Raw genomic sequence first — 27,243 nt, 5'->3', positions numbered from 1 at the left:
CCTGCCTCATTTGAAAGGTCCTGAACCTAAAGGAGGGATTGAAAATAAAACAAGAAGAGTTTAAAAACAGCAACTGGGCTGCCTCTGTTAAAAACAACAGAAATGTGAGCAGGGTGGTTAATTCAGCCCAGTTGTCAGTAAGTTTAAAAGTTCTGACCTAATAAGTGGTTGGTCTGCTAGACAATTCTTTATTAATCACAGTTGTCAATGTTTTCTTGTATATCATGAAGTAAGAAACTAACAAGACATGTATATACACATAAAATATTAATTTATAAAAGAGCATAAATAAAAAAGTTATTCACATCAGAATAACATCATCACACTAAAGACATCAAACTAGAAAAAACTTCAACTATTTTAATTTAAGCTACTTCTGATTTTTAATTTAATCGTCTATTAACTGAGAGACAAAACATTTCAAGATGGATTTGATCATACATTTACAGGTTTGGTCGCCATAAATACTTTTTAACTATCGACAACAATAAAACAACAAAGATGTGAAACTTAAAGGTTTGTTATACATCCGTTTGCTTACATGAAAGACTGGCTGCATGTTTTTCTTTGTTGTTCTTGCAGGTTTCAAAACTACACGCCCTGGGCTACCAGCCAATTCTGTTTCTTGGACAGTTTGACCGTAAGGGCCGTATAGTAGGGGACGTGATCTCTCACATCGAACCAGCGGAAGGTGCTGCACGTGACATCCTCATGAAGATGAGGAAGCTTTATGAACACCTTCTGAGAAGTAAGATATGCTTTGTCCGTTATCTGTAACCAGGTGTCCTTATCAGGTAGCCTATCCTAGCTGTCTTTGGGTGATACTCATGGTACACCCTAGATAAGTAGGCAGTTCACCACGAGGTACATAGAGACAAACAAGATGGTGAAGACGAGGATAGTTCAGAGTCACCAGCTATTCTATTCGACTCTACTCTACTCTATTCCGTTCTATTCTATTCTATTATTCAGCCAAGGTTCAGACCAGTAACCTTCTTGCTGTGAGGTGACAGCTGCCCTACATGTCCTGTGGCTAACATGAAAATAGTGTTATATATGCCTTATTAACTCCCCATGTGGTGTTCACATCACCAAAGCTAGCCATCGTGAACCTCTGCTGTTACCTGACTTAACAATTTTGTATATATGTGTGTGTGTGTGTGTGTGTGTGTGTGTGTGTGTGTGTGTGTGTGTGTGTGTGTGTGTGTGTGTGTGTGTGTGTGTGTATATTATGGTCTTTCACACTCATGTTTATACAAATGTAATTGTACAAATCTTCTCGAACACCACACCTGATAATTCTCTTTGAGACTTTCTAGTATAACAAGTACATATGTAAACATGTTACCAATATGAACACAAAGATTCTTATACACTTATATACTTCTTAAGAGGTCACCTGATTACCTCCCTGAGGTCGTTAGCATCACCACTGTACAAAACTCTTAAGTCACAGTACTAGGTTGAAGTGTCAAATGTTGTGCACTACAAATTCAGGAAAGTAGTGTCATCAGAGGATAAAAGTCATTAGCTCTCTGGATTTATAGTCACACTCATTAATTTATTAATGTACAATGTAGAAAAGCACTACAGATGTCACACTACCCCCGAGGGCACTTGTACTGAATGATTTGGGTCAGTGAGGGTGTGAGATGACTTACTTGATGCCAATATTTACAAGTTGTAACTTTAGTAAAAACCTAACTGAAAACATGCAAATCACTACTTATTATGTGTTTATGTGTCCTGTACATTTTCAACCCCTTTTAATGAATATTTAGTATTTAAAATTTTGCAGAATTACAAGTTTCACCTCCTGCTAAAAGTTCTCCACCAGCAGCTGGACCATCCTCTGCTGACAGTGTGGATGCTGGACCAGTCCCAGACCCAGAGGCTCTAAACCAGCAATTTATTCTTCATTTAGAGCCTGAACCAACATCTTCCTCTGTCAGCCTCCTGCATCCTCCTCTTCATCTCTGCTTCCTCCTGCATCCTCCTCTTCATCTCTGCTTCCTCCTGCATCCTCCTCTTCATCTCTGCTTCCTCCTGCATCCTCCTCTTCATCTCTGCTTCCTCCTGCATCCTCCTCTCCATCTCTGCTTCCTCCTGCATCCTCCTCTTCATCTCTGCTTCCTCCTGCATCCTCCTCTTCATCTCTGCTTACACCTGCATCCTCCTCTTCATCTCTGCTTCCTCCTGCATCCTCCTCTTCATCTCTGCTTCCTCCTGCATCCTCTTTGTCTGTTCTTCCTCCTGCATCCTCCTCTTCATCTCTGCTTCCTCCTGCATCCTCTTTGTCTCTGCTTCCTCCTGCATCCTCCTCTTCATCTCTGCTTCCTCCTGCATCCTCCTCTTCATCTCTGCTTCCTCCTGCATCCTCCTCTCCGCCTCTGCTTCCACCTGCATCCTCATCTTCGTCTCTGCTTCCTCCTACATCCTCCTCTTCATCTCTGCTTGCTACTGCATCCTCCTCTTCGTCTCTGCTTCCTCCTGCATCCTCCTCTTCGTCTCTGCTTGCTACTGCATCCTCCTCTTCATCTCTGCTTCCTCCTACATCCTCCTCTTCATCTCTGCTTCCTCCTGCATCCTCCTCTTCATCTCTGCTTCCTCCTGCATCCTCCTCTTCATCTCTGCTTCCTCCTGCATCCTCCTCTTCATCTCTGCTTCCTCCTGCATCCTCCTCTCCGCCTCTGCTTACACCTGCATCCTCATCTTCGTCTCTGCTTCCTCCTACATCCTCCTCTTCATCTCTGCTTCCTCCTGCATCCTCCTCTCCGCCTCTGCTTACACCTGCATCCTCATCTTGGTCTCTGCTTCCTCCTACATCCTCCTCTTCATCTCTGCTTCCTCCTGCATCCTCCTCTCCGTCTCTGCTTACACCTGCATCCTCCTCTCCATCTCTGCTTCCTCCTGCATCCTCCTCTTCATCTCTGCTTCCTCCTGCATCCTCCTCTTCATCTCTGCTTCCTCCTGCATCCTCCTCTCCGCCTCTGCTTACACCTGCATCCTCATCTTCGTCTCTGCTTCCTCCTACATCCTCCTCTTCATCTCTGCTTGCTACTGCATCCTCCTCTTCGTCTCTGCTTCCTCCTGCATCCTCCTCTTCGTCTCTGCTCTCTACTGCATCCTCCTCTTCATCTCTGCTTCCTCCTACATCCTCCTCTTCATCTCTGCTTCCTCCTGCATCCTCCTCTTCGTATGTGCTTCCTCCTGCATCCTCCTCTTCATCTCTGCTTCCTCCTGCATCCTCCTCTTCGTCTCTGCTTCCTCCTGCATCCTCCTCTTCATCTCTACTTCCCCCTGCACCCTCTTCATCTGTTCTTCCTCCTGCATCTTCCTCTTCATATCTGCTTCCTCCTGCATCCTCCTCTTCATCTCTGCTTCCTCCTGCATCCTCCTCTTCGTCTCTGCTTCCTCCTGCATCCTCCTCTTCGTATGTGTTTCCTCCTGCATCCTCCTCTTCATCTCTGCTTCCTCCTGCATCCTCCTCTTCATCTCTGCTTCCTCCTGCATCCTCCTCTTCGTATGTGCTTCCTCCTGCATCCTCCTCTTCATCTCTGCTTCCCGATCTCGTCTGATCTCGGAAGCTAAGCAGGGTCGGGCCTGGTCAGTACTTGGATGGGAGACCGCCTGGGAATACCAGGTTCTGTAAGCTTTTGCACTTCCACACACAAACTGCAGAGGGCACTTCTGCTCCTGCTTGTGCTTAGAGGCATGAGAAGTTAACATTTATGGGTGATAAAATCCTTTTTCTATATTTTTAACATGAGAATATCAGTTTTCCATCTTGTGTTCCAGAGTAATCGGACAAAGGACAAACGTAGAACAAGGAAAAAAGAGGCCAAGTGTCTCACCTATAAAACAAAATTACTGTTTTCTGAATAGTCTCACACAGATAAACATTTGCAGGGAATACCTTTTCCTTCAAAACAAACGTCAAAGACTGTGTTTTTCTTTACTGATTGTATTTGAGTAGAAACTCAGATTAAAATGGCATCAGTGCTCATAAAATGATTTAACTGTAAAAGTAGGTATAGTGGATCACTTTGCATAGATCTAGATAAAAGTGCAGTAAGCAAAGACTACAGTGGTCATTGAGCAGCTGTTCCTATAATGTGAGTCTGGGATAAAGGCACAGATTATTTGTTTGCCTTTGTTTCCTGGTTCTTTCTTTCTTATCCAAATGGAAAAAGAGAGCATAAAAGTACTGTTTACAAGCAGCTTATCTATCTCATTGTGCCCACTATCATAAAATCTTGGTGGACTGAGCACTGAGCCATCTACCACTCGAAATTGAACCTGTGTGGGACAACAACAAAGTCCAGTATACTAAGTTTCAGTAATGTGCAGTTTTTTCTGTTGAAGATGTAAATCTAAATAGATGTCCTATTGTATGCATAATATACCACTGAACTTTATAAAACAACTTCTAAAAGCAAATTTCGATTTATTTTAGATTTTCTCAAATCCAAACAGTGCTAAAAGCATGCACACAGTCAAATATTTTTCATACGAGGTGCTGAAGGTTCTGCAATGTTCTGTCAGTGCGCCCCAGGGCAGCTGTGGCTACAATGTAGCTTGCCATTACCAGTGTGTGAATGTGTGTGTGGATGTGTGAATGACTGAATGTAGTGTAAAGCTCTTTGGGGTCCTTGGGGACTAAGTAAGGCGCTGTACAAATACAGGCCATTTACTGTGCGTGTGTTTATGCTCAAGTGTATGAATAAATTAGTCAGTTTTAAACAGTTGCAATTTAAACAGTAGAAGAGTGGCACTATATTTATATATTTATAAAGAATTTCAAACAACAATTAATTGATGCTCAAAGCAGGTTTCTTTAATTAATATCCAGATTTCCAATTAGTTCCCAATTCATTCAGCAGCAAATCACATCACCAGTCACTTCAAGGCTGTATGTATTATTGTAAGGTAGACCCTACAATAATACATACAGAGAACCCAACAATCATATGACCCCCTATGAGCAAGCACTTTGGCGACAGTGGGAAGGAAAAACTCCCTTTTTACAGGAAGAAACCTCCGGCAGAACCAGGCTCAGGTCGGGGCGGCCATCTGCTGCGACCGGTTGGGGTGAGAGAAGGAAGACGTTTGTTGTAGGTCTGATTGAAGGACTGATGTGATGGTAAGTTGTCTGCTGCTCCGCTTTGAATATTGAGAGATTAGTTGATGGATTTCAAGCCAAATTGTGTCCAAGTTTAAGACCACATTCATTGGTTGTTTTTGTTGATGTTATTGTTTTGGGCTTTTTTTCCACAAGAATTTCTAGCTCCCCTAGAATTCTGGCCACCCAAACGATGATTGCTGCTGAGAGAGCACAAGGTTTTGTCCCCCTGTACTATTCATGTCAGTGCAGGGGGTTCTCCTTGAGAGGCCAGGGTCGAAAAAGGGATGCTTCAGAACCTCCGAGGGTGTTATGCGCTGATTTGCAGCCAAGGCCAACATTTCTTTGATTAGCCTTACAAATAATGATTGGCCATTTTCCGGTCCTCGCCTAACCTTCAGCAGTTGTTCGAGGTCATCGAAACGCTTAAGTTTTATATATCGAGTTTCCTTGGATCGATAATCTGTCTCGTATTGAAATTGTTCTGGGGTCTTAAATGTCCAGCGCTGTTTGTTGTAGTTATCCTCGATGAAATAGCTGTCAGTGTACAAGCCAGACTCTAGAAGATGATCTGGTAGCTGACCCTGGGTTTCAATTATGAATTTCAAAACATCATAATCATCTTCCCCAGGATAGAGAGGCACCCCTGTAGCAAGCACCACAGCTACCAGCCCCAGAGACCACATGTCGATTGCTTTGTCGTATGGAATGCCAAGCATAACCTCAGGTGCACAATAACCAATTGTCCCCACACGGTCACCAGGAATCACTGCAGAAGCAGGACATGCGAGGCCAAAGTCTATAAGTTTGACTTTGACGGGAGACTCACTGCGGTTCACAACCATGATGTTTCCAGGTTTGAGGTCAGCATGCACTATTCCCACAGAACCCAGGTGGAATAGAGCATTTGCGAGCTGATGCAAAATTGGCCTGAGTTCTCTCATTGGGAGACCTCGGTTATTCCGGTCCCCAATGTAGTCCCACAGGCTTTGGTCGAGGAGTTCGAAATTCAAGCAAATGCGCTCTCCATCGAGGAAATAGCCGTTCCATTCGACAATGTTGCACCTGTCTGGATCCAAGCGTCGTAGCTGCTCCAGGATGAAAATTTCCAGTTTTGCCTGGAGCAGAATTTCAGGGTCGCTCTTGTTGACTTTAATAGCAACCGTTTTGTTGTTTTTTGTATCGCGACATTTCGTTACAACACCAAAGCTTCCTTCTCCAAGGAAAGCCTCTACCATGTGGTGATCTCCCAAAATGGTCCCTTTAGATATTCCAAGCTCATCTGAGCTGAAGGATGGGTTGGCTGACATGGTGTAATGTGTCTGTTTGCGCTGTGGATTGGTGAGAAACAAAACTGAACTTGTTTTGGTTTCTCTCGTAAATTGCTCTCAAAATTTCTCAAAAGGGTTTTAGTTGCTGCAGGTCAACGTCCGTTAAGCATAAAGTAACAGGTGAGCGCTCCTATTTATGGGTTTTGGGATCAAAGCAAAGTTATGACGTCAGAAAGGATCAAAGCAAAGTTACCGCGTCACAAGCGATCGAAGGATTCTAATATGTGCGCATGCGCACACGTGCTTGTTTGTGTAATATTGTTCACACTAAACTTGACCCTAATCAATTTAATATCAGTCAATCAAAGAAAATGTTAGTTTTGGAAAATTTTAAAATGACATAACTGACAGTTAAAACATTTTTTGTTCATGTATTTGTATTTGTATTGTCTTCGGGGTTGTTTTTGCATACCATGTCAAGCTTTTCTGTATATAGTCATGTCGTAGATTTCGGAGCAAACAAGAAATTGAATTGGATTTTAATATTGCAGTGCTTGGATTTCGGATTTGGTGCTTAAAACCAGGGGCGGAGCGTGGGGGTGGCTTACTGGGCTTAAGCCCCGGTTGTTTTGTCAGAAGCCCGGGGTCTTTTGGAGTGTAATTTTTTCATAGTTAGATGCCTGGCTGACAACTGTATAAAACAAAAAGTACACACAATATTCGAAGCACATAGTGCACACTATGGGAATTTACGACTGTGCGTGAATCCCCCCTGATATTGGTATGATCCGAGCTCAGGCACTAAGCAACTGAGCGAGGGGGCGGGGCAGCTGCTGCCTGTGAGTGCGCTGTTGGAGAAACGGAGCCAGCCATACTAAGGAGAGCTTAAGTTTGACCAGGTACCAAAGCAAATCATTCGTAGCGTACAAATAATGTAAATATGACGGTGCATCACGAAAGATTGATATCAAACTGATCACTTGACCAATATTACGTTACTTGCTCTTCAAGTGAATCAACAAATGGCGAAATGAAAAGCCAAACAAATGCTATTTTTTTTAGAGAGTCTTAGCTTACGTGTGTTTATTTCATATTTTCAGTTCTTACCCTCCCCGACTAAATCGGTTTCAGTTATGTAGCCTACTGAAATATAAGAATGGACATTAGAGGCTTCTTTCAAAGAAAAAACTCAGGTAAATGTTATTTTATATATTATGCTTTGTATGTTGTTCAGTATATTTCTATGCAAAACAAGAGGAATTTCAATACACAGCAGGATATTCACATTTGTAACCAGATATTTACATACACTTTAGGGAGAAAACATAAAGCATTTTTACTGTACAACATCAATTTAGAGTAAACTTTTGTTTTAGATAAATATTGAAATATCTTTTGAATTAGTTAAATGTCAGAATAAAGAGAGAGGGATCTGTCTATTTTTATCACTTTCATCAAATTTAGGAGTACATGTACACTAAGTTTATTGTTAATTAATAAGAAAACTCCAGACGATTCCATTCTGAGCTGAAGAAGCTTCTGATAGGTTAGTAGAGTCCATGTGAGTAAATTGGTAGCACAGCTGTGGATGCATATAAGGCAAAACACAGAGCCTGTTTCTGTGACATGGGAAAATCAAGAGATGTCAACCAAAACACCAGGAAAAGAACTATGGAGCTCCATAAGTGTGGCTCAGTTTGAATACAATTTGGTGCCATTTGCAATTAAGAAATACAGATAGTTTCTCTCTTTACTCTTAAAGTTAACAAATGTTTTTTATATTTATTAATCTAAAAAAAAAAATTTAGTCTGATTTGATGTTACAATTAAAAAAGTGTTTGTGTTTTGATCTGAAGAGTATGTAAATATCTGGTTTCAACTGTATATTTGATGATTGTCAGCACAAAGAGGGAGAGAGAGGAGCAGAGAGGAAGATGGAGAATGAGGACAGAACAGAGGTGGAACAAGAGCAGGTGAGACACACATGTTAGTCAAATGGTTGTTTACCAAAAGTATCATGGTATCATAGGTACTTATGTATCTCGTACCTAGTGTTTCTTTTTAGGTTTGCTATTTTTCAAATACTACATTTATTAAGTTTTGCAGGCTTGTTTGCACAACAAGGCTAAATAATTATATAAACGTTTCTCAATCTAAATATTGTACTTTGGTAGAATTAAAAAAAACAAGTGTAGTGCAGGTCTATGATGATTTTTAGTGCTACTATCATCTAGTTCTGATTGTGGTTCTGTCTTGGTTAAATCCCAAGTAGTCCTGATTTTGAACTGTTGTAGTCCTGTTTTAATTCAGGATCAGTTCTGGGTCTGGTTGAATTGGGGTTTAGTCCTCGTGTCTTGATACAGCCCCGACTTTGTTCTGCCTTGCTGCTTAATTAAAAAACTAGTTTAAGGTGTCCTGCACATGTGATATATATTTTTCCCTATATGAAGTCATTCTTTTTTGAACAAAACTCAAAACAGAGCCAATTAATCTTTCAGTCATTTCTACCCCCCCCCCCCCCCCCCCCCAAAGAAAAAATAAAAAAAATCCCACATTCATACTACCCTTTAGGGCTAAGCCCCGGGTGTTTCAAATGTCTGCCTCCGCCTCTGCTTAAAACTTCTTGAAACTGTAACCGTATTTCATTCACCACAAATAACTATCTGACTGAATAGTTTTCTTATCAGATAGAGAAATAAAACGAGTCGCAAAGTCTAAAAGCAACATTTCTCTGCCTGGGCTGTACCTCTGCACGTTAGTCTGTTTCAGTGTGTGACCCCTCACCCCCTCCCTGATCAGTCGGGGGTGAGTGCGCTAATGTGCCTGGAGGCCGTTTTAATGAGTGTTTGCTGGAAAACGAAAAATACAAGAAGGATTTGTACGTTTTCACAACGGGGGAGTTTGCGTAAGTACTAGTAAATAATTTTCTCGAGTGTGTACGTTACACATGTTATTTGTTTCAAATTGGTATTATTATTTTGCTAGCTAGCAAACTCGCGGGATAAAGGATTGAAGTGCACTCAGTGCGATACAATACGGTGGCGCTATTCTAACAGTTAGTTATTGCAGGGTAACTTGTAGAATATGCTGTGAATTGAACCAAGATTACACAGCAGTAGCAGTAATACGAGTTACTTCCCTCAAGTGAAAGCGTTAAACGTTAGCCCGATGCTTAACTAGCCAACGTCAGGCTTTCTGATTGAAGGCTAAAAGCGACGTTGTCACCAAGTAAACAGAATATTGATGATATTTTTGTGTATCGCTGCAGCCTTTTCAAGTATTAACCTGGTGTCTTTGGGAACAGCTTAGGGGGAAATGACGGTAATATGACTGAACCGTATGGGAACAAAGAATAGGCACTTTTTTGTGCTACCGAAGTTTCCTCGCTTTCATTCAAAATCTGTTTCTCATTAAACAATTGAAACATAATGGCTTCAAGCTGACATTGAGGCCTGTGGGGCACTATCAGCCACTGAGACAGTAGACGAGTGACTATTTCACACTTTAAGGCTGCCTGTTTATTTAAGGGAGATGAACAGTACATTATAACTGTACATAATAATATCAATGATGATAGATTAAATAAATGGGTTTTTGAAAGACGCTTGTGCATTTTTAAAGTCTAAAGTGTTGAATTGATCTGAGTATGTCATCTGTTCAAAGCCTCTCCCAGTCAGTGCTGTTCTCTATGCCTGTCTTACTCTACATGATGTTATTAGCACAAACACTTTAAAGGTGATAATTAGGTCTACAACAATAACACAGACTGCAATGTAGTTAAGCGTCTTACAGTTAGTTTTGAATGAATGAACTTAAAAAACAACACAAGCAAAGATCTGTCTCCTCCTGTTTTTTGTGTCACATAAGAAAGAAGCATCAATATCTGATGAGAAGACTTATTAATTTGGCCTTTCACGTGGTCTTACTCAGGTGATGCGAAGTGAAATATGCATCCTTTTTATGGTAATATGCTGGAAAATGTTGACATTAAACGTGCTCACAAAGTGCTTGAATTTGACCCTGAAAGGTGTATGAACCCAGAAAAAGTCACACTTGGAGTAAAAACCTCTCATAGCAAGTTAATCATATTCAATTGATTTGATGCTTTCAGCACAAAATTTAGCCACACAGTCAGGACAGCGTCTGATTTACCTTCATCGGTAAACGTGTTTATGCAGTACATAGTAACAGTGTGGCTGAGTCCTCTGGTTCAAATCAGTTCCAGTACATTTGGAGATGTAAGTCTTAACCTTTCACATGCATCGGGAAGGAAAAAACATTTAATCTTCACAGTACTGCCGAAGTGCAGCGATACATTGTGAAGTGCACATTTCCATTTCTCATATAGTACCGAGCAAAAGTCTTGAACCACCCCCTTATTTTTTCGTGTTTTGCCAGGTCAGTCTGTGTTAACGGTGTTATTAACTGCATTCTTCAACTAAAGAAGTGAGAACAAATGATGTGGGCTTTTGTTTTTTTGCAATAGGCTGCAAGTAAATGTGTACAGATACAATTTAAAATTGGTTCTTTGTTAAGTTTTCTGGTCCTTTCCGTGACTTAGGTGTCTGTTTATGTTTGAATGTTTCAGAGATTAGTGTGAAGGGTCTTAACAGACAAAAAGTGGTCAAATACAAGCCCTGGATTAAAAATCAGAAACACTTTAAAAAGCCTGGAGAGCTATTCCTTAATACCACTTTAAAGATTACAGGGAAGTCCGGATCCCTGGAAGCAAATGAGGGATGGCTCAAGACTTTTGCACAGTGCTGTACATGTCATGTTCCCTGTTTTATAGCTCAGCTCAAACTGACACGTTCTCACTAACTGCTTCTCATTTTCTCCACAGTAAACTTTGACCACTTCCAGATACTGCGGGCCATCGGGAAAGGAAGCTTTGGAAAGGTAATGCAGCCTCCATTTTTCACGCCACTTGTATATTGTTTGCCCTTAATTACCCACCACGGTCGTCATCTCTAAAGAATCAGTGCAAGCGAAGCGAAATGTGCTGGGATTACACTTTAGTTCTCGTGTGCTGCTGTTATATAATAACAGTTATAAATGCAGCTTATGTAATTATTTCTATAAAGTCAGTTAGAGGAGAGCCGATTTCTATTTCATCTCACTCAATCTAGGTGGGAATTTTGACCCCACGTCTCAATTTAATTACACAGCACATTGAACGTCTGGATGAGACTTCAGTAATGAATTCAGGACTGTGTGTGTGTGTGTGTGTGATACACAATTGGGGCTGCAGAGATTGGAATAGTTTACCTTCATTTTAAATATCACACATTGTCGGCTTTAAAATTCAAACTTAAAGAGTTTGTAAGTAAACTGGCTGAGATGAGACAGACGATGCGCCGGGTCCTCGTCTGAGTGCTTTCAGTTGTGCTGTCTCTCTTGCCCAGCCATGCACACACAGACACTGTGCTACACTTACACAGTGAGACAGATGCTCACAGAGACGTCCAGATACATTTTGTCCTCGCTGGAGGTCATCTTGTGTTTTTTGGCCCACTGTGGCCTCACACCGAGCTCCTGCTGTTTTTTGAACACTTTAACAGCACCAGTCTTTAGCTTCCTGTTGAACACACTTAAGTGGTCACTCACTTCCTGAGCCCTGGGCAATAAGAGACGTTTTGTGTTTTATAATTTATTGATATGTTTGATCCTTTCTGAGCTGCGTTAATGAAGCAGTCATTAGAGCACCATGTCCGCTAGAATAGTTCTGTAGTTTGATGCTTGAGTCGCTGCAGACTTGTTGAAACTCCCTCACCCGTCAAAGCAGCGTCTTTGTTATTCGAGTCCAGCAGATGGCAGTGTTTCACTGTCTGACGGCTGTCTGAAGCTTCAGCTGGATTATTCGTTTAAATGAGATCGTTTTTATAAAACTTACAACAACAGGCCTGAACCTGCTTAGCTCCAAAGAGCTGGCTAAACGATGGGGCATGTTCAGAATCTTCCTGAAGTTTAACAATTTCCCAAAAAGCTCCACAAAGTGAATTTTCATATAAGACAAGAAGGAAAGAACAGGGTGTGACATGGAAGGGGCACTCTGGCAAACAAATTACTGCTTTTATTAAGTTACAAAACTCGCAGTCTTGTTCACGAGTGATCAGAGAAGGGAACAGGAGATGGACAGATGGATCGGTGCTGCGGCTGCAGACTCTTCACCAGTCCCTCTTTACCAGTCGATTTACGTCCTTACCCTCTGTCACAACGGGACTGAACGGACTCACGCGTAGGCTCTGAGTAGGGAACAATAAAGGTTTTTTATTTACAGAAGCACCAGGTGATCTATTTACACAGTGGGGAAAAGACGGGTTCCGGGAATCCACACACGAACAGGAAGGGGGAAAGACACTTGCAGTCCACACACGCTCCAAAGTCCTCACTCCATCCACGCTCCACGCTCCTCTTCACACTCCACAAGAAACACAAAAGCTCGCTCCAATCCTCACACACTTGATCGCTCAGGTAACACAGGGGCAGGTCCAGGGAAATCTATTCACAGAGATGCAAAAGGTTACTGTAAGAAGATCGCTAGGGAAACACGAGAATGAACTGAGCTGGGGTTAACACTGACGAGAGTCGGCAACGGTCCAGCGACGAGAAATACAGGGCTGCCATCTTATAAGGGGACTGGAACACTGTTGGGTGATGAGCCACAGGTGTCACCAGGTGCGTGGGCCAAGGGCAGGAGCCCACAGATGAGCTCCGCCCAGGCAGTGAGAGAAGGAGGGAGGGAGAGAGCGGGGACAAAATCAAACAAAAAAACACATGTAGCCACACTGAGGCGACCGGGTAGACACAGGGACCCTGACACCCTCGCCTTTTTCAGAAATGTCATGTATGAAAATCTATAATAACTCCAGTTATACGGATATCAATATCCTCATAAGTGAGGATATTGATAAACTGATTTGAACTTTTACTGATTTCTGTTTAGATATAAATTGATTCAAAGTGGTCAGATATGCAGATTCTGACCTTTCCTCTGGCAAATATATAAACTCACTGAAAACAGTTTGACTTTTCAGAGAGTTTCCTATCTATCTGTATTTTTACTTTAATAGTTAAGCACGATTAACATTTAGGAAACAAAAATAAACAAGTTAATAAATGAAATGAAATAATACTGATTTATATATTCACTCTGTTTACTTTTTCCATATAGAAATACAATGAAGACTTCCATGTTCCTGCTGGTGGCGCTCTCTGGCACTGTGCTCTGCATGACTAACGGACGTGTTCAGAAAACCAGCATATCATCAACATGATCTCACAAGGGGGATGTGATGATCTGATAGCAAACAGAGATAATAATGGTAACTGTAAGCGCAAGAATACCTTTATCATTGGTGACTTTAATCAAGTTAGAACAATTTGTGATCCAAGCAATTGTATCAATGCAAATAGAAATCTTTATAAAAGCCCCACAGACGTGCACATTCTGTATTGTAAACTGCTGGGACAAACAACCGATACCCATTGTACATCCAGATACGGATGAAAAGGCGTATTGTAATTGCATGTGATAAAATCAATACTTTCCTTCAGACTGTGCACTTTGAATGTTGCTCTTGAGTTGAGAGATGCTGTGAGCTTGCTGCCATCTTTAAACATCACTTCATGATGCTGGTTTAGATGCTTTATAAGACTTTGTTACGTTTCTTAAACAGTGATGAAAATAATAAAGAGGAAATATGAGAGAAGTGATTTTCAGTGAATGTTGAAAAAAATACCACAATAACAAAAATGATGGCAACATTGCTACACTTTGCTTTCTTAGCTTGCATATTGTACATTTTCACAGTTGTTTCTGATTGGCTCCATCTTCTCTCGCTGTCACAGCTGTTGCTCAACTTTCAGCACTCATTCAATTAAAAAAACAACAAACAAAAAAACCAAGCTGCTGCTGGTAAGGTTGGCATTCTTGCAAGACTCAGTAACACAAAACAAATAAAAAAATGCACATCCCATGTTTATCCCATGTGATTCCAGGCTGAGTTTATGCACTTATGCTTATTTGTTTATAAAATATTATAAGCTGGTCTGAGGTCATTTGTTACTAAAGAAAAACAAACAAACACTGTGTCATTATTTAATCCACTAAAACTAAGACACAATGCAGAAGCAGTGTGTGAAAACTAAGTGCACCTTCACTGGTGTAGCATCTGCCTTAGAAACAATGAAGTCAAATGAAACTGTTTAATCATCTCTATGTGCTAAAGGCTCATTTTAATGCAGCATTAATCACGTTGCTTTAACAGTGCTGCATTTTAATAATGTTTATCACGTTCTTTGTAGATTTTAATTATCACCATCGTCGCTGTGATAACATGTCTGGTTGGAGCAGGCGGCACTCAGGGATCATGTTGTGTGGAAGAAGAGTCATGTGATTTTTTTTTTAAAGATTTTTTTCTATGAGTGCACAGAGTGTGAAACAGAAAGATAGGATCGACAGAGAAAGCTGATCATGTCTGTTGTGACACCTGCAATCTCTGACTAGAGTTTTAGGTTTTGTCAGGCAGCTAACACAAAGAAAGCCTGGCTTCATTGTACAAATACAACTTACATATACAACACATGACATATTACACAGAGTCATTATTTATTCAACAAAAACTAAGCCAGATGCAGTTTTTGGATTTTATTTCAAAATGTTCTTATTCTGATTGTTTACTTAATATATTTAGACACATTTGGTTTATTTCTATAAAAATGATATTTTACACAAAACTTCAAACAGCTGCCTGCAAACATGGCTCTTTATTGTAAAGCCAGGTATGAACAACAACCTGCAGCTGCATGCTGTTGTGCTCATTGGTGTCACATTAGGTTCTGAACCACAAACAGAGAAGTTTCTTAGAACTGCTGGGCTAGTGATGTAGGTGTTGATGCAAATGATGGCTTAGGGTGGTGCTACGACAGTGTATAAAAACTGAAGCTCCCAGAGCCAAGTGTTATTTGTTCTTCCGTAACTGAGGTGAACTATAACCTGCTCAGGTAGAATTTAATAACAGCGTGTCTGAACTGCTCATCTCCAGGCTTCACGTCTCATTCTGTAAGAACTTGTTGTTTGTTTATGAACTTTTTAGAAACAACAGACTTTTGTATACTTCCAAGAAAGAGGGAGAACTTACTCTTCTGCCACACTCACGTTCATCTTTATCTGTCATCAGTTCAGATAAAAGCATCACTGATTATTCTGAACACTGTTTTAAAGCTTCTGCGTCACTCTGATTTCTTCTTAAAGTTGGCAGACAGGATTGTGAAGAAGGACATAGTGGACCCCCCCTTTTAATGAGCATATTATCTGTGAACACTGAATACAAACAACCTAAATGCTCATTAAAGAAGCAGGTTGGCTCATAAAGTGCTCTGTACTTGTTTTATGCAAGTGCTCTTTCTGGAAACAACCACCATCTGTAATCAACACAGGACTTATTGAGCTGTCAGGTGTGCAGACAACATGGCACATTTTGGGAACACCTATAGTTGATGTCTTAATTATGAAAATAGCTACTATGTAGTTGATGCTTCCTGTTCTGCCAGAGCAGGTGCAGCCTTTGTGGAAGTGGGTTCCACTGGACCAGCGTCTGTGAACGATCCATTGTGGGTGATTTTTTTTTTTTTGACCTTACATCTGTGTGTAAGGACCAACCACAACCATCTAAAATCTTTGCATGTTATTTTATCTTCTGTGTAAGAATATACACAGCATACCCTGATGATCAGCTTCAAGGGTTCTCAGTGTAGGATGCATACAGTATGTCATGCTGAAATATAGAGCACTTACAATAGAACCCACTAGAAACCAATTATTTTAGCCTGGTTCCTTAAATCTATGGCATTTTTCCCATGCTGACTGATATGCTGCTCAGTGTCTTTTGTTGTCTGTCATGATCCTGGGCCATGTTGGCCCAGCATTCTTAGTTTTCATATGTTTTGTGTGTTGTTCTTTATTTATGCCATGGTTTCTGTTAAGATGTTCCTTATTTGATTACCTCCTGTGTGCCCCTCTGTTTATCTGTGAGCCCTCGTTTCCCCTCCTTGTGTTTTAGTCCATGTTTTCCCAGCCCGTTATGTCCGTGCTGTCTCTCCTCCTCTCTGAACCTCCGTGTACTTCCTGTTTTACTTTGACAGTCTCCCGTCAGTGTTGCGTTCACTCCTGCCGTGTCTTGTTATGATTATCAGTGTCACCTGTGTTCCCCGTGTGCTCCCACTTCCCTCGTTAACCCTCTGTGTATTTATGTCTGCGTCTCCCTCAGTTCTGTGTCGCGTTCTCCCTCATTCATGGCCGTGTGGTTCTCTGTGTATTACGTTATAGTTTCCTCGTTTAGGTTGTATGGTTTTTCTCTCCAGCAATAAAGCTGTGTTTTGAGTTCATTCCTGCCTCCGTGAGCTTGCGTTTGGGTCCTCATCCTGCCTGCACACAGTCTGCTTTTAAATCAGATGTCACTCTGAACATAAACACAAGCCACAGCAGCCCAGCTGTCTTAGCTGAGTACAAGGATACATTTACTCTCTTTGTGTAAAATATTGTGATGATTTTACATTATATTAGGCAGGCAGCTGCCCAAATTAAACCGTGACTATTAGCAGTTTGGTTATTTTGAACGCCTCGGCTGGAAAAAATTCAAAATGGTTTGTAAGGTTGGCCACAGCTTTGTATGTAAAGGGGAGTTAGAAGATTGCTTCATATTTTAAGATTGATTAAGATTAATTAATATTTTTAATTGTTTTATTTTACATCTCACCTTTTACACTGCATTGAGTTGCTGCCATGTGATTGGCTGAGTGTACATCGTTCTTTGTTTCAAAATGGACTTAATGCTTGGTTGAACAGTTGTGATGTTTATCTCCTTTAGATTTATTTTTTATTTTCATGATGAAAATGGTTTGTTGGTTCATACCTATGAAGTTACAGTGTTTCTGAAAAGCCTAAAAAGATGAATTGTTACCATAGTAAACTTCAAAACAGACTTTATTATATGATATAGTTATAAAATTGGATAAAAATTGACTTCAGCATAATATAAAATGATGTGTTGTCACTATGTATGCATTGGTCAACTTTCAGATCTATGAAGTTCAGCTCCCCCAGCTGTGTCTCCCTTCTGTGGCCCATTCCCTCATTACTACCCTGTGTATTTAAGCCCTGTGTTTTCCCATGCTTGGTGTCGCGTCGTACCCTCAGACCCTGCCTGTGTGTTCCTGCTTGGTTTCATGGTTTGGTTTCTGTTTTTGTTTCATGCCAGCAATAAAAGCTGTGGTTTTAGTTACATTTCGTCTCGGAGTCCTGCATTTGGATCCACATTTCCACCTGCCCGCACTCAGAGCCCTGACATCATTTTCCCGATACCTGATTTTTAGCACTATGTATGCATTGGTCAACTTTCAGATCTATGAAGTTCAGCTCAGTTATCTATGTTTTCATTTTTAGTTTCCATTTGCATTTAGATGCACGGCCGATTCTCTGATGTGTGATCTGTTTCTACCTGTGCTGATGCTAGCAGGACTAAAGCTGATCAAGCAGCAGTAAATATGTGAAGCAAGGCTGAAGGATACACTCATAAAATGAACAGAATCATAAGAATATAACAGCACGAGCACTGCAAATGCAACTAAAACATGTTGACATCAAATGGTATGTTATTTGAAATCTATATGAAATAATGAAACATCTATGTTTTCCAATTTTTTTTATTTATTAATTTTATTTTTTCCACAGTTGTGTAAATAAGTCTGTCTGTGGACTGCCAGCCAACACATCCACAACACCAACAACTCAGACAGCACAAAGCCTTTTAAGTTGGCGAGGCGTGATAGGAAATGCAGTGCAGGTACATCCATCTCACCTGCAGCAGCATCGCAAACCACGCCCCCCCTCCACACCACTCTTTCCTCATAGTTGCTCGCCATCGTTGCGCTCAGAGGGTAGAAGGTCCCGATCGAAGTGCACAGGTAACTTCCCTTCACATTTCACGACAATGATCCTGTTGGTGAGAAGCCTGCCTTCATACTGGCAGCTGGGTTTCCTGGCTCCCTGATGCTTTAGCTTACATTTAATTATGCGAAACGTTGCGGTACTATACGTCATGCCACTATTTTCATCGTACCTCCCATCACCTCTACAAATGGATTTGACCTTTGCTGGAATGCTGAGGATGAATGTGTTGGTTTCCTTACAACTGTTGTCAAGTTTGTAGATATTCCTATTTGATATTTCTGTGTTACACAGCTTTTCAGTCATCTTAGCATCTACATGCTGTCTTCTAAACTTTTCATAAGGTGTTTCTTCAGGTCGGTGCTCGCTTGGTTGAAAATTGTTCACTTTGGAAAATCCGGAAGCAAAGAGCAGCACGAGCATCATGCAGACAAACAGTGTCTTCATCGTCTCCTGGAGAAGAAAACACATGGACATTTTTCCACATTAAGAATTTGGCAGATACATCCTTTTGGATCCTGAAGCTCAGTAAGTCGTCTTTGTGAGCTGCAAACACACACGACAAGAGGACTGATAGACCTTTTTCTTTAAATGAAAGAAGTCGTTTTATTTATAGTTTTCTTTTTTATTTATTTCTAATCATATATATTACTTTGTTCTCTGTTTATTTTTTATTTTTCAACTGTTAGGACGATTTCTAAATATCCTGAACAAGCCTGATCTGGACAGCTCCTGGAAGCAGATTCAGGCGTGATGATGTCATTTTCAACTGGAAAAAGAAGCTTTGAAAAGCTGAAGTAGTTGTCTTTAAATGTTTAGATATTTAACCTTGTTGTATTACTTTATATTTTATATTCATCGTATTAAGACATCAAGATATTTGTTTTTGCCTTAAAATTTTGTGTTTTAATTTATACTTTTTGTTATTATTTTTTTTAATTTTGTCATTTTGCCTTTTTTACTTGATGTGATTTGGATAAATATATATTTATATCTACAGATATATTGAGAGAGTTTTCCTCTGGGTTTCACAAGCCCATTTTATAGATAAAAGTCCAGGTCATAATAGATCCAGTTCATTAAGAACAAAGTTTAAATCCTATTTAATATAAAAGCCTTTCTGCACTCAGTTATTCTTTCCTGTCATATGTTTCAGTGTGCTCTGTAGTAACAATGACACACTGCAAAATAAAAATAAAACAGAACTCAAGACACTATGGATTTTCCTCCAATTCGTATCTGTTTGTGTAATTTATAGGATTTTTTATTTCAAGCTTTTCCAAATTAAGACACTCACCTTTTTTTCCTTTACTAATGATGATGATTAACCTGCAGTGGTTCAGGTATAAGTTGGTTGTCTGGAACAGCAGGTGATGAAGATGTCGTGAAGGGTCTGTGGTTAATGTATATAGTGGGTTCATTACATAACTGGATAGGCAACATCTGACAGTCAGTTTAAATAAGATCTTGTTGTATTTGAACACAAATCAGCAAAAACAGGTCTCTCACCGTGCAAATATACAGCTTACGTAAGTTTAGTGTGCTCACCGAATGCAGTGTTTAGTGTAGCAGCAGAATTATGACAGTTTATGGAGATGCTCAACGTGAGCCTGCTGCCCAGCTTTAAAAGGAAAATCATTTTAAATGATACATAATAAGTTCTTACCAAAAGAGGAATGCAGACGGAGATGAGCAGAGCTCTTCTGCAGTTCAGATGCTGCTGTGAGTTCTAGTTCACTTCTGTCACAGAGGAACAAAGTGTGTTTGGATCTGGACACTTTGATTTTTATACTTCTGATCAGCACCACCTCAAATAATCCTTTGCATCCACACCTACATCACTGGCCCACCACTTCTAGGAAACTTTAACACTTCCCTGCTTGTGACTCAGAAAGATAATGCAAATATGATGACCACTGACCACAAGAACCTGCATGTAGATGCAGCCTGTTTTTCCACATCTGGCTTTAGAAAAAAAATTAATGCACAAACAAATAGATTTAAAATAAAAAGATGTGTTGGTATATTTTGACCTTTCAAATAAACTATTAACACTTCTTTTTTCCCCTTTTTAAGTATAATTTTTGGCAACTAAAGTGAGTGTATTGACCATTTGCAGTTAAAATGTTGAACAATCTTTTTATTTTTGTTTTACTACCAGTTGGTTGTAATAATTTCATATGAGGGTTTAAATGGATGTATAACAAAACAAAGGATAAAAGTATATATAAAAGTATATTTCAGGAAGCTGATCGAACAACAGTGCAATATGGCATGATGACAGTGTTTACAATTTTGGCAGGAGAACAAAAGATAAATATTATAAAATACAAGACTTGAAAATCTCAGAGGTCAGGGGTCGGGGGCCCAGGAAGTCTGACCCGCAGATTCCAGGTCTGACTTCGAGTACATAAAATATCATCTTTCTTGTGGGGAAGGAGCCTGAGTTAGAGCAGGAAGTTACACCATATTGATATTGTTGGGGTAGCCTCAATGCCAGTGTTGGACTCTCCAGTTTCCTTGAAGGAGGTTTGACTTTGTGCCATCGTTGGCTGGACTCTGTGCTCATTGATATCCCCGTATCAGTGAGTTAAGACACCATGCATTTATTTTCTGTGTGGCACACAACAAGAAAACAAGCCAAGAGAGAACACATCAGCCTCCAATGACAGTTTATTAAAAGGTTTATTGGAGGTTATTTGTTGTGTTATTGAACCTGTGTGCTAATGAAAGAGTGTCCTTAATAAACGTACTCCATAAGGAAGTGTGTTCACAAGTGCACAGAACACATTAGGGCACAGGTCAATGATCGATTTTACAGTTGTATTGTCAGATCGATGGACACTTTCGGATACTTGGATATTCAGGTGATTAGAGGAGCAGAGATGATCAGCTGATCAGGATTTGGTGGTGTGTTGGATCAGGTGGTGGAGAGATACAGGACAGGCCTGACATACACAAACGTATAGTGAAGGTGCAGAGGCTCAGATCTGTGACATCGTCCCAGCTCAGTGTCCATATTTAGATGTAACAGTGCTATAGACTTTACCTGACAACTTGTATGAGTAATGTTTTCATCTCAGGCATGTAAATTTCATTTGTGAATATATTTTTAATACTTGTACAACAGATTTTTTTGAGTGTTAAATAGAAATTATATGCTGAAACTGAAGTGATGGGTCGCACTCTTTAGTTCACCCCTGCTCTCGAAACAATGTAGGTGGTCCAGTTAACATATTTACATTTTTTCATTTGCTTTTGCTGTTTCACTTGCAAAATATTTCCAGTGTGACATTTGATCAGGTCTTGTAAACCTTGTCGTTAACCAAGCAGTCACTCCCAGGCTGCTGTGCTGATCACCGGATCTTAACTTCATTGTCACAGTGCATTCAGAACAAAACAGCCATGCAGAGATATGAGTCACAGTGACATTAAAACTGATGAAGACCGTCGTCGTTAGAACCAGCAAACTGAACGAACTAAAAAAGATCATCTAAATTCAACTGGTCTAAAATATCAGGATCTCAGTGTTAAGTCCATATTTTTGAAGTAGAAGCTTTTACTGGTTTTACTTAAGAAAAAGAAATAATAAGGAATTGTTTTGGAATTTGTCCAGGTTAACAGATGAAATCATGTTCAGTGCTTTGTCCTGTCAGTAAACACAGATTCTTTATTTGCACTGAATGGGACAGCATATAATTTCACTGCTTTTGGCGTAATGACAATAAAAGATAGTTTCAAAGTCTGACCTGCAAAGCCCGTCCACCCAGTGTCCTCCTCAGTCATGCTGGTTGCATGATTGCTGTAGAAGTGCTAAACTACTGTGACCTGATTAATTGAACTGAGCTCACACTGCAATAACTAATCAGTGAGGTGGTAGTTTAAGTACTTCATTACCAAAATGTATAAATGAAGTACATCAGAAGATGTTGGGGAAGAAGGACTTCACCGGGTGGGCCTGGACCCCCGAGGCCTGTCCCTGTGCCGACCTCGTCTGAGTCTAATAGTTTAATAGATTCAGTTTAATTTAATGTTAAGTTGAACTGGAGTTAACCAGAATCCTTTACTCTTCCAACTCCTCTACTTTGTCTAACAGTTAGCTTAGCTTAGCCTAGCCAAGTTTTCTTTGCAAAATTGCTAATTGCATGGTTTCAAATTGCAGTTTTGATTTTAAGTGGACTAATTGTTCAGACCTGCTCTGGGGCCTGTCTGAAGTATTAAATTGACATATATTTGTCTCAACACCTACGCAGGAGAACTTTTTTGTAAGTGTGAAATGGAAAATAGAAGAAGAAGTAGAGATGTGGGTGTTCCTATTTACATGTTTTTATTTTCTGTTTCTTTAGCCAAACATGTTATTTGATCAGAGCACCTGCCTGTACACCTGCTGTTAACCAAGCAGTTATTTTCAAGCTGCTACACTGATCACAAAGTCAGGACATATGAATGACAGGAAGTGTCCAGTGTCACGTAGCGATATTAATGACAACAATGATGGGTCAAAGCAACATATGAACATTTATTACGATATCCTGATAAATGTAATGCAGCGGGATAACTTCTACAGTTATTATGTTAGTGATGATGCCTCTTTGCTTTTCATTTATTCACAGCTTTGTGGCGTACGATGGAGTGTCAGGGCCACATTAAGATGATAACCTGCCACAGCTGCAGTACCCTCTACAACACGGCTTGTGTCGATGATTTAGTGAAGCAAACTGATCAGCTGTCTCATTGTGTCTTTTGTGTCTTTGGTTTTGTGTTTTCAATGAACTGAAAGCCCTCTTTAATGCACGAGGGTGTGACCATCCACATTCTCTCATCTGTCCAGTGTCAGCCATTCATTTTGTGCAAATGGTCAAGTCTTCCAAGTGTGCGTGCTTTTCCTTCTGACCAGATGCAGCTTTTTGCACCACAACTTGTCCTTATACTGATCCCCACACTGTGTATGTGCACTAAAACAGCAATCATTTCACTGCTCAGGTTACAAAATGTCATAAGATGCTGCATGGCCGTACAAGATAGACTTTGGTTAGCAACAACTCTCTGAGGCCTCAACTGTGAAGCAGAACGCTGTCTTATCCGGCTAACTTCAAGAGCCAAGTTATCCTTTGAACCTAATCTGCTCCAAAGCAATTTATGTTCCAAATGTGAGATCACCAGGTACAAAATCACCACCTACTAACCAGTAAGACCAAAAAAGAACAAAATAAATAAAATCCCCGATCCTGGAAGGTCCCTCAGACCGCTGTGTGCAGAGAGTAGGAGGGTGTAATATTTTTCAGCAGAGTCTGACGTCTTTGTCTTTCCATGATTAGCAACGATAATGAACATAGATTCTCTACAACTTTACTGTTTTGGAAGTATTAATTTATGATCCTAAAGCAGGACACCTGCACTGTAATTAATGACCTCACATCACATGTTTAAATTATGCTTTTACATTTAACCTTTTAATCAGACCAACAAAAAGCTCATACTCAATTTTAGCAGCAGTCATTGTGACACTGATGATAAAACTTGTGTAAAATTGCAAAACTGTAAAAAGAAATTTAAAAAAAAATTTATTTAAAAAAAAAAAGCATTTTTGTAGCTCAATGTTGAAATTACAGGTAACTTCACTGGTTGGCTGTTTCACCTGTAACACTTCAAAATAACATGCTAAGGTTTAATAGGTTATAAGGAATATACTCTGAGCCCTGAGCAGTGTTGTGCTAATAAGAGACGTTTTGTGTGTGCAGTGAACCAGTAAGTTTTGTATTTCATAATTTATTGAGTTTCTATTATCCTTTCTGACCTGCGTTAATGAAGCAGTCATTAAAGCACCATGTCCGCTATAATAGTTCTGTAGTTTGATGCTTGAGTCGTTGCAGACTTGTTGAAACTCCCTCACCCGTCAAAGCAGCGTCTTTGTTATTCGAGTCCAGCAGATGGCAGTGTTTCACTGTCTGACGGCTGTCTGAAGCTTCAGCTGGATTATCCGTTTGCTATGTTTGCCATGTTAAACTCCCTTTTAACAGGAATATCTAGACATGAGTGATTACTGCAGTGGGGCACTATCTGTGCTATCTATAAGAAATGTTAGCAACAATAAAACTCTGAGGATCAGGGCTCCATTTCACTCCAGTGTTCAGTGGCATTTTAAAAGAGTGAATACCGACGCTGAATGTCTTTGTAAAGCAAAAGCACTTTGTTAGCCTTTACAGAGCAAAGCTATGGATCAATGTGCAGTGAAGAAAAATCGAGGTGGCCAGTCTGTCCTTTCCTAACCAATCACAGAGCTGCTTACATTGTTGCGCTGGAGAATAACTAAATATAATATAAAGATGATAATTTGCGTTTTACTGATATTGCTGGGCTGCTGTCAATCATTTTGTCTTTATATTACAACAGAGCATTGACCTTTAACCTGTTTAATTCATACTGAGTATTTAAAAAAAATGTATTGTCATAATAAATTCTGCCTCACTGAAACACCATTTTGCATTAGCCTCGATCACCTGACTTGTCACTGATGATATCACTGCATGAGCAGGCGAGCGGTAGCGGCGGGGGGGTGTAGGTGAAGCTCGTGAAGAACAAAATTCTGTACAAACAGACGCAGTGAGTCCAATAACCAGGGGCAACTGGAAATAAGGTGTTGTAGGTTGGCTTCCACAGTGTAAAGAGACACTTCTCCCTCATGCTCTAACAGCTGGTAAATCAATTTAGAAGCAGAGTCGATAACGGCCTCCTGAAGCTCCCTAGGTGGGGTGACTGCCGCTGGATCCATATCTGGCTGGTCCGTACTGTCACGGCGGGTGAGGAGAGCCGTGTGAAAATAATAAATGAGGATCCAATCGCAGGCAGTAGTGGAGAAGTGAAGGTGGTTTATTGAACACAAAAATAAATATGGACAAACAGCAAATGGAGCACGAACTAAACTAGACTGGAAACAACTAAACTACAGAGCACAAACCTGGACAAGAACGAGCAGAGGAGATGGACAGCAGGGAGAACACACGGGTGAGACATGGTGGATACACAGACGCACCAGCAACTACAATGACAGAGGACACGACTTAAATACTCAGAGAAACACAGGGGAATTACACACAGGTGGTGGACACAGCTAGGAATAATCAACAAGACGAGACAGAGGTAAAACTGAACACACTCACATGAGATGCAGACCTTCACAATAAAACAGGAACAAGAAACCATCACAATAAGACGCAGACTCGACATAGAGAGAGAGACAGAAAATGACACATGGAACTAAACTAAAGCTGCAAAAACATGACAACTCAAAATACTGGGTCAAACTGACCCAGAACCGTGACAGATTTTCTATAATGTTTTGCTTGAGCATGTCCTGCTTTTCTGTAATGTTATTTCTACAGTTTTAGCAGTTCTTCTCGAGGGAAAGAGAAAGATGTAAAAATCTTATACGTTATACACTGTAAAAACTGTGACTAGAGGTTACTTAAAAAACCTATGGCAACAAAGTGACACTTAATTTACTTAAGTAGAATTTAATTTCAAGTGATTTATGTAAAATTTAGATAAAATGTTAATTAAATTTCAACAAAAAACAATAATAGATATTATTGACATTGTCTTTTTAATATGTGTTGAATTTAGGGACAAAATCTCAAATTGAAGGTTAAAATTGCCTAATTATAACAAAAAATTAGTTCATTTGAAATGAATCTCTGAGAAAAATTACTTTGAATTTACTAACGATCTGGCAAAGGTTTAGTAAAAATGACTAAAATATCCATTACAAAAAAATTAACAACTTTTTGTTTTTAATTAAAACTCTAATTGGATTCACTAATTTTCCAATTAAACTTTATAATTAATGACTGAATAGTAAGAGAAAATCAAATTAATTTAACTTCTTTTCTGAGTAAAATGAATCAATTTCGCAAAGACAACATTCAAACAGTAATTGTTTTTATTGTGGAATTTAAAACATATACAAAATTTATAATATAATATTTTTCTGATTAATTTAGATTGTATGCACTGAAATTCTTCACTAGTGCTTGCCCCAAAATAATAGGAAGAATAGGCCATAATTGAAAATACAGTTTCAGCCAACTTCTCGAGAATGTCAGTCTTTACTTTGGAGGTGGGCAGAAGATTTCCATTCTTTTTATACTCCTCGGTGGCTCTTTCCAGTTACATTTCAGTTTCATGTGCAGACTGTGGAATGGGGAACAGCTTTGGCCAGGGCTCACAACGTTCTGTGAACTTCTGCCTTTTGAGAATAATGGTGTCCTGAGAAGATGTGGTTGCAGCAGAGTCTGCATTGGATACAACTGGATTGGATGATGAGTCATAGTCAGTTGATCAGAGGGGCTGCCGAAAACTGGCAGGATGACCAGGGTGATACCAACAACCTTCACAGTGTCTTTGTCTTTTATCTGGTCACTTCTGCGAATAGTGAAGTAGTCCTGAAATTTTGGTTTAAAATACTGAAGACTTAAGTTGTTTGAAATCCCAAAGGTATCCTTCACAACACCTTGCAGCTCCTCCTACTGTTGGTGGGATCCCTGATGAAAGAACCAACTTCTCCGTTTGGTCATCAGTGATTACATGGAGCTCTATCTCGTTCAACCTAGAATAAAATGTAAATGGGCAGAGTTAAGTTAGATTAAGTAGGGTCAACTTTGTCATTTTCTGCTGCTTCAATTTCAAAACTAGTAGTTTAATTCAATACAATCATCCATCAAAACCTATTCAAAATGCATAGTCTACATACTGATCAGCTGAATTTAAGTTGAGGGATCTTCCAACAACTGAAAAGAACACAACATTAATAGCAATCGCACTCTCCAAAGTAAAAATTTTACACACACAAATTGTTAAAGACAAATTTGAATTAATACTAAAATTTTTAAAGGTGAGATTCA

At 39.9% G+C, this 27,243-nt stretch overlaps 2 protein-coding genes across 2 annotated transcripts in view; one reads left to right on the top strand and one right to left on the bottom strand.

Annotated features, from left to right (window-relative positions):
• LOC147336678 (protein NLRC3-like) overlaps nt 1-27,243 on the top strand; it is an 82,304-nt gene that overhangs the window by 31,360 nt on the left and 23,701 nt on the right. The gene's annotated exons all lie outside the window — the stretch shown is intronic.
• The window catches only part of LOC147336670 (uncharacterized), a 239,134-nt gene continuing 217,107 nt past the window's right edge, over nt 5,217-27,243 (bottom strand). Inside the window, exon 6 of the mRNA XM_086285537.1 lies at nt 5,217-6,444. Within this exon, the coding sequence (XP_086141663.1) occupies nt 5,293-6,444 (1,152 nt within the window). The 3' untranslated portion in view covers nt 5,217-5,292. The remainder of the gene's footprint in view (nt 6,445-27,243) is intronic.

The sequence above is a fragment of the Aulonocara sp. 'chitande type north' Nkhata Bay genome, linkage group LG3 (genome assembly GCF_057382095.1).
Source record: "Aulonocara sp. 'chitande type north' Nkhata Bay isolate Kocher_YH1m ecotype deep benthic linkage group LG3, A_spYH_male_GT1.1, whole genome shotgun sequence".
NCBI lineage: Eukaryota > Metazoa > Chordata > Actinopteri > Cichliformes > Cichlidae > Aulonocara > Aulonocara sp. 'chitande type north' Nkhata Bay.
The sequence above is the reverse complement of the archived record's forward strand: the minus strand, read 5'-3'. Positions and strand labels throughout refer to the sequence as shown.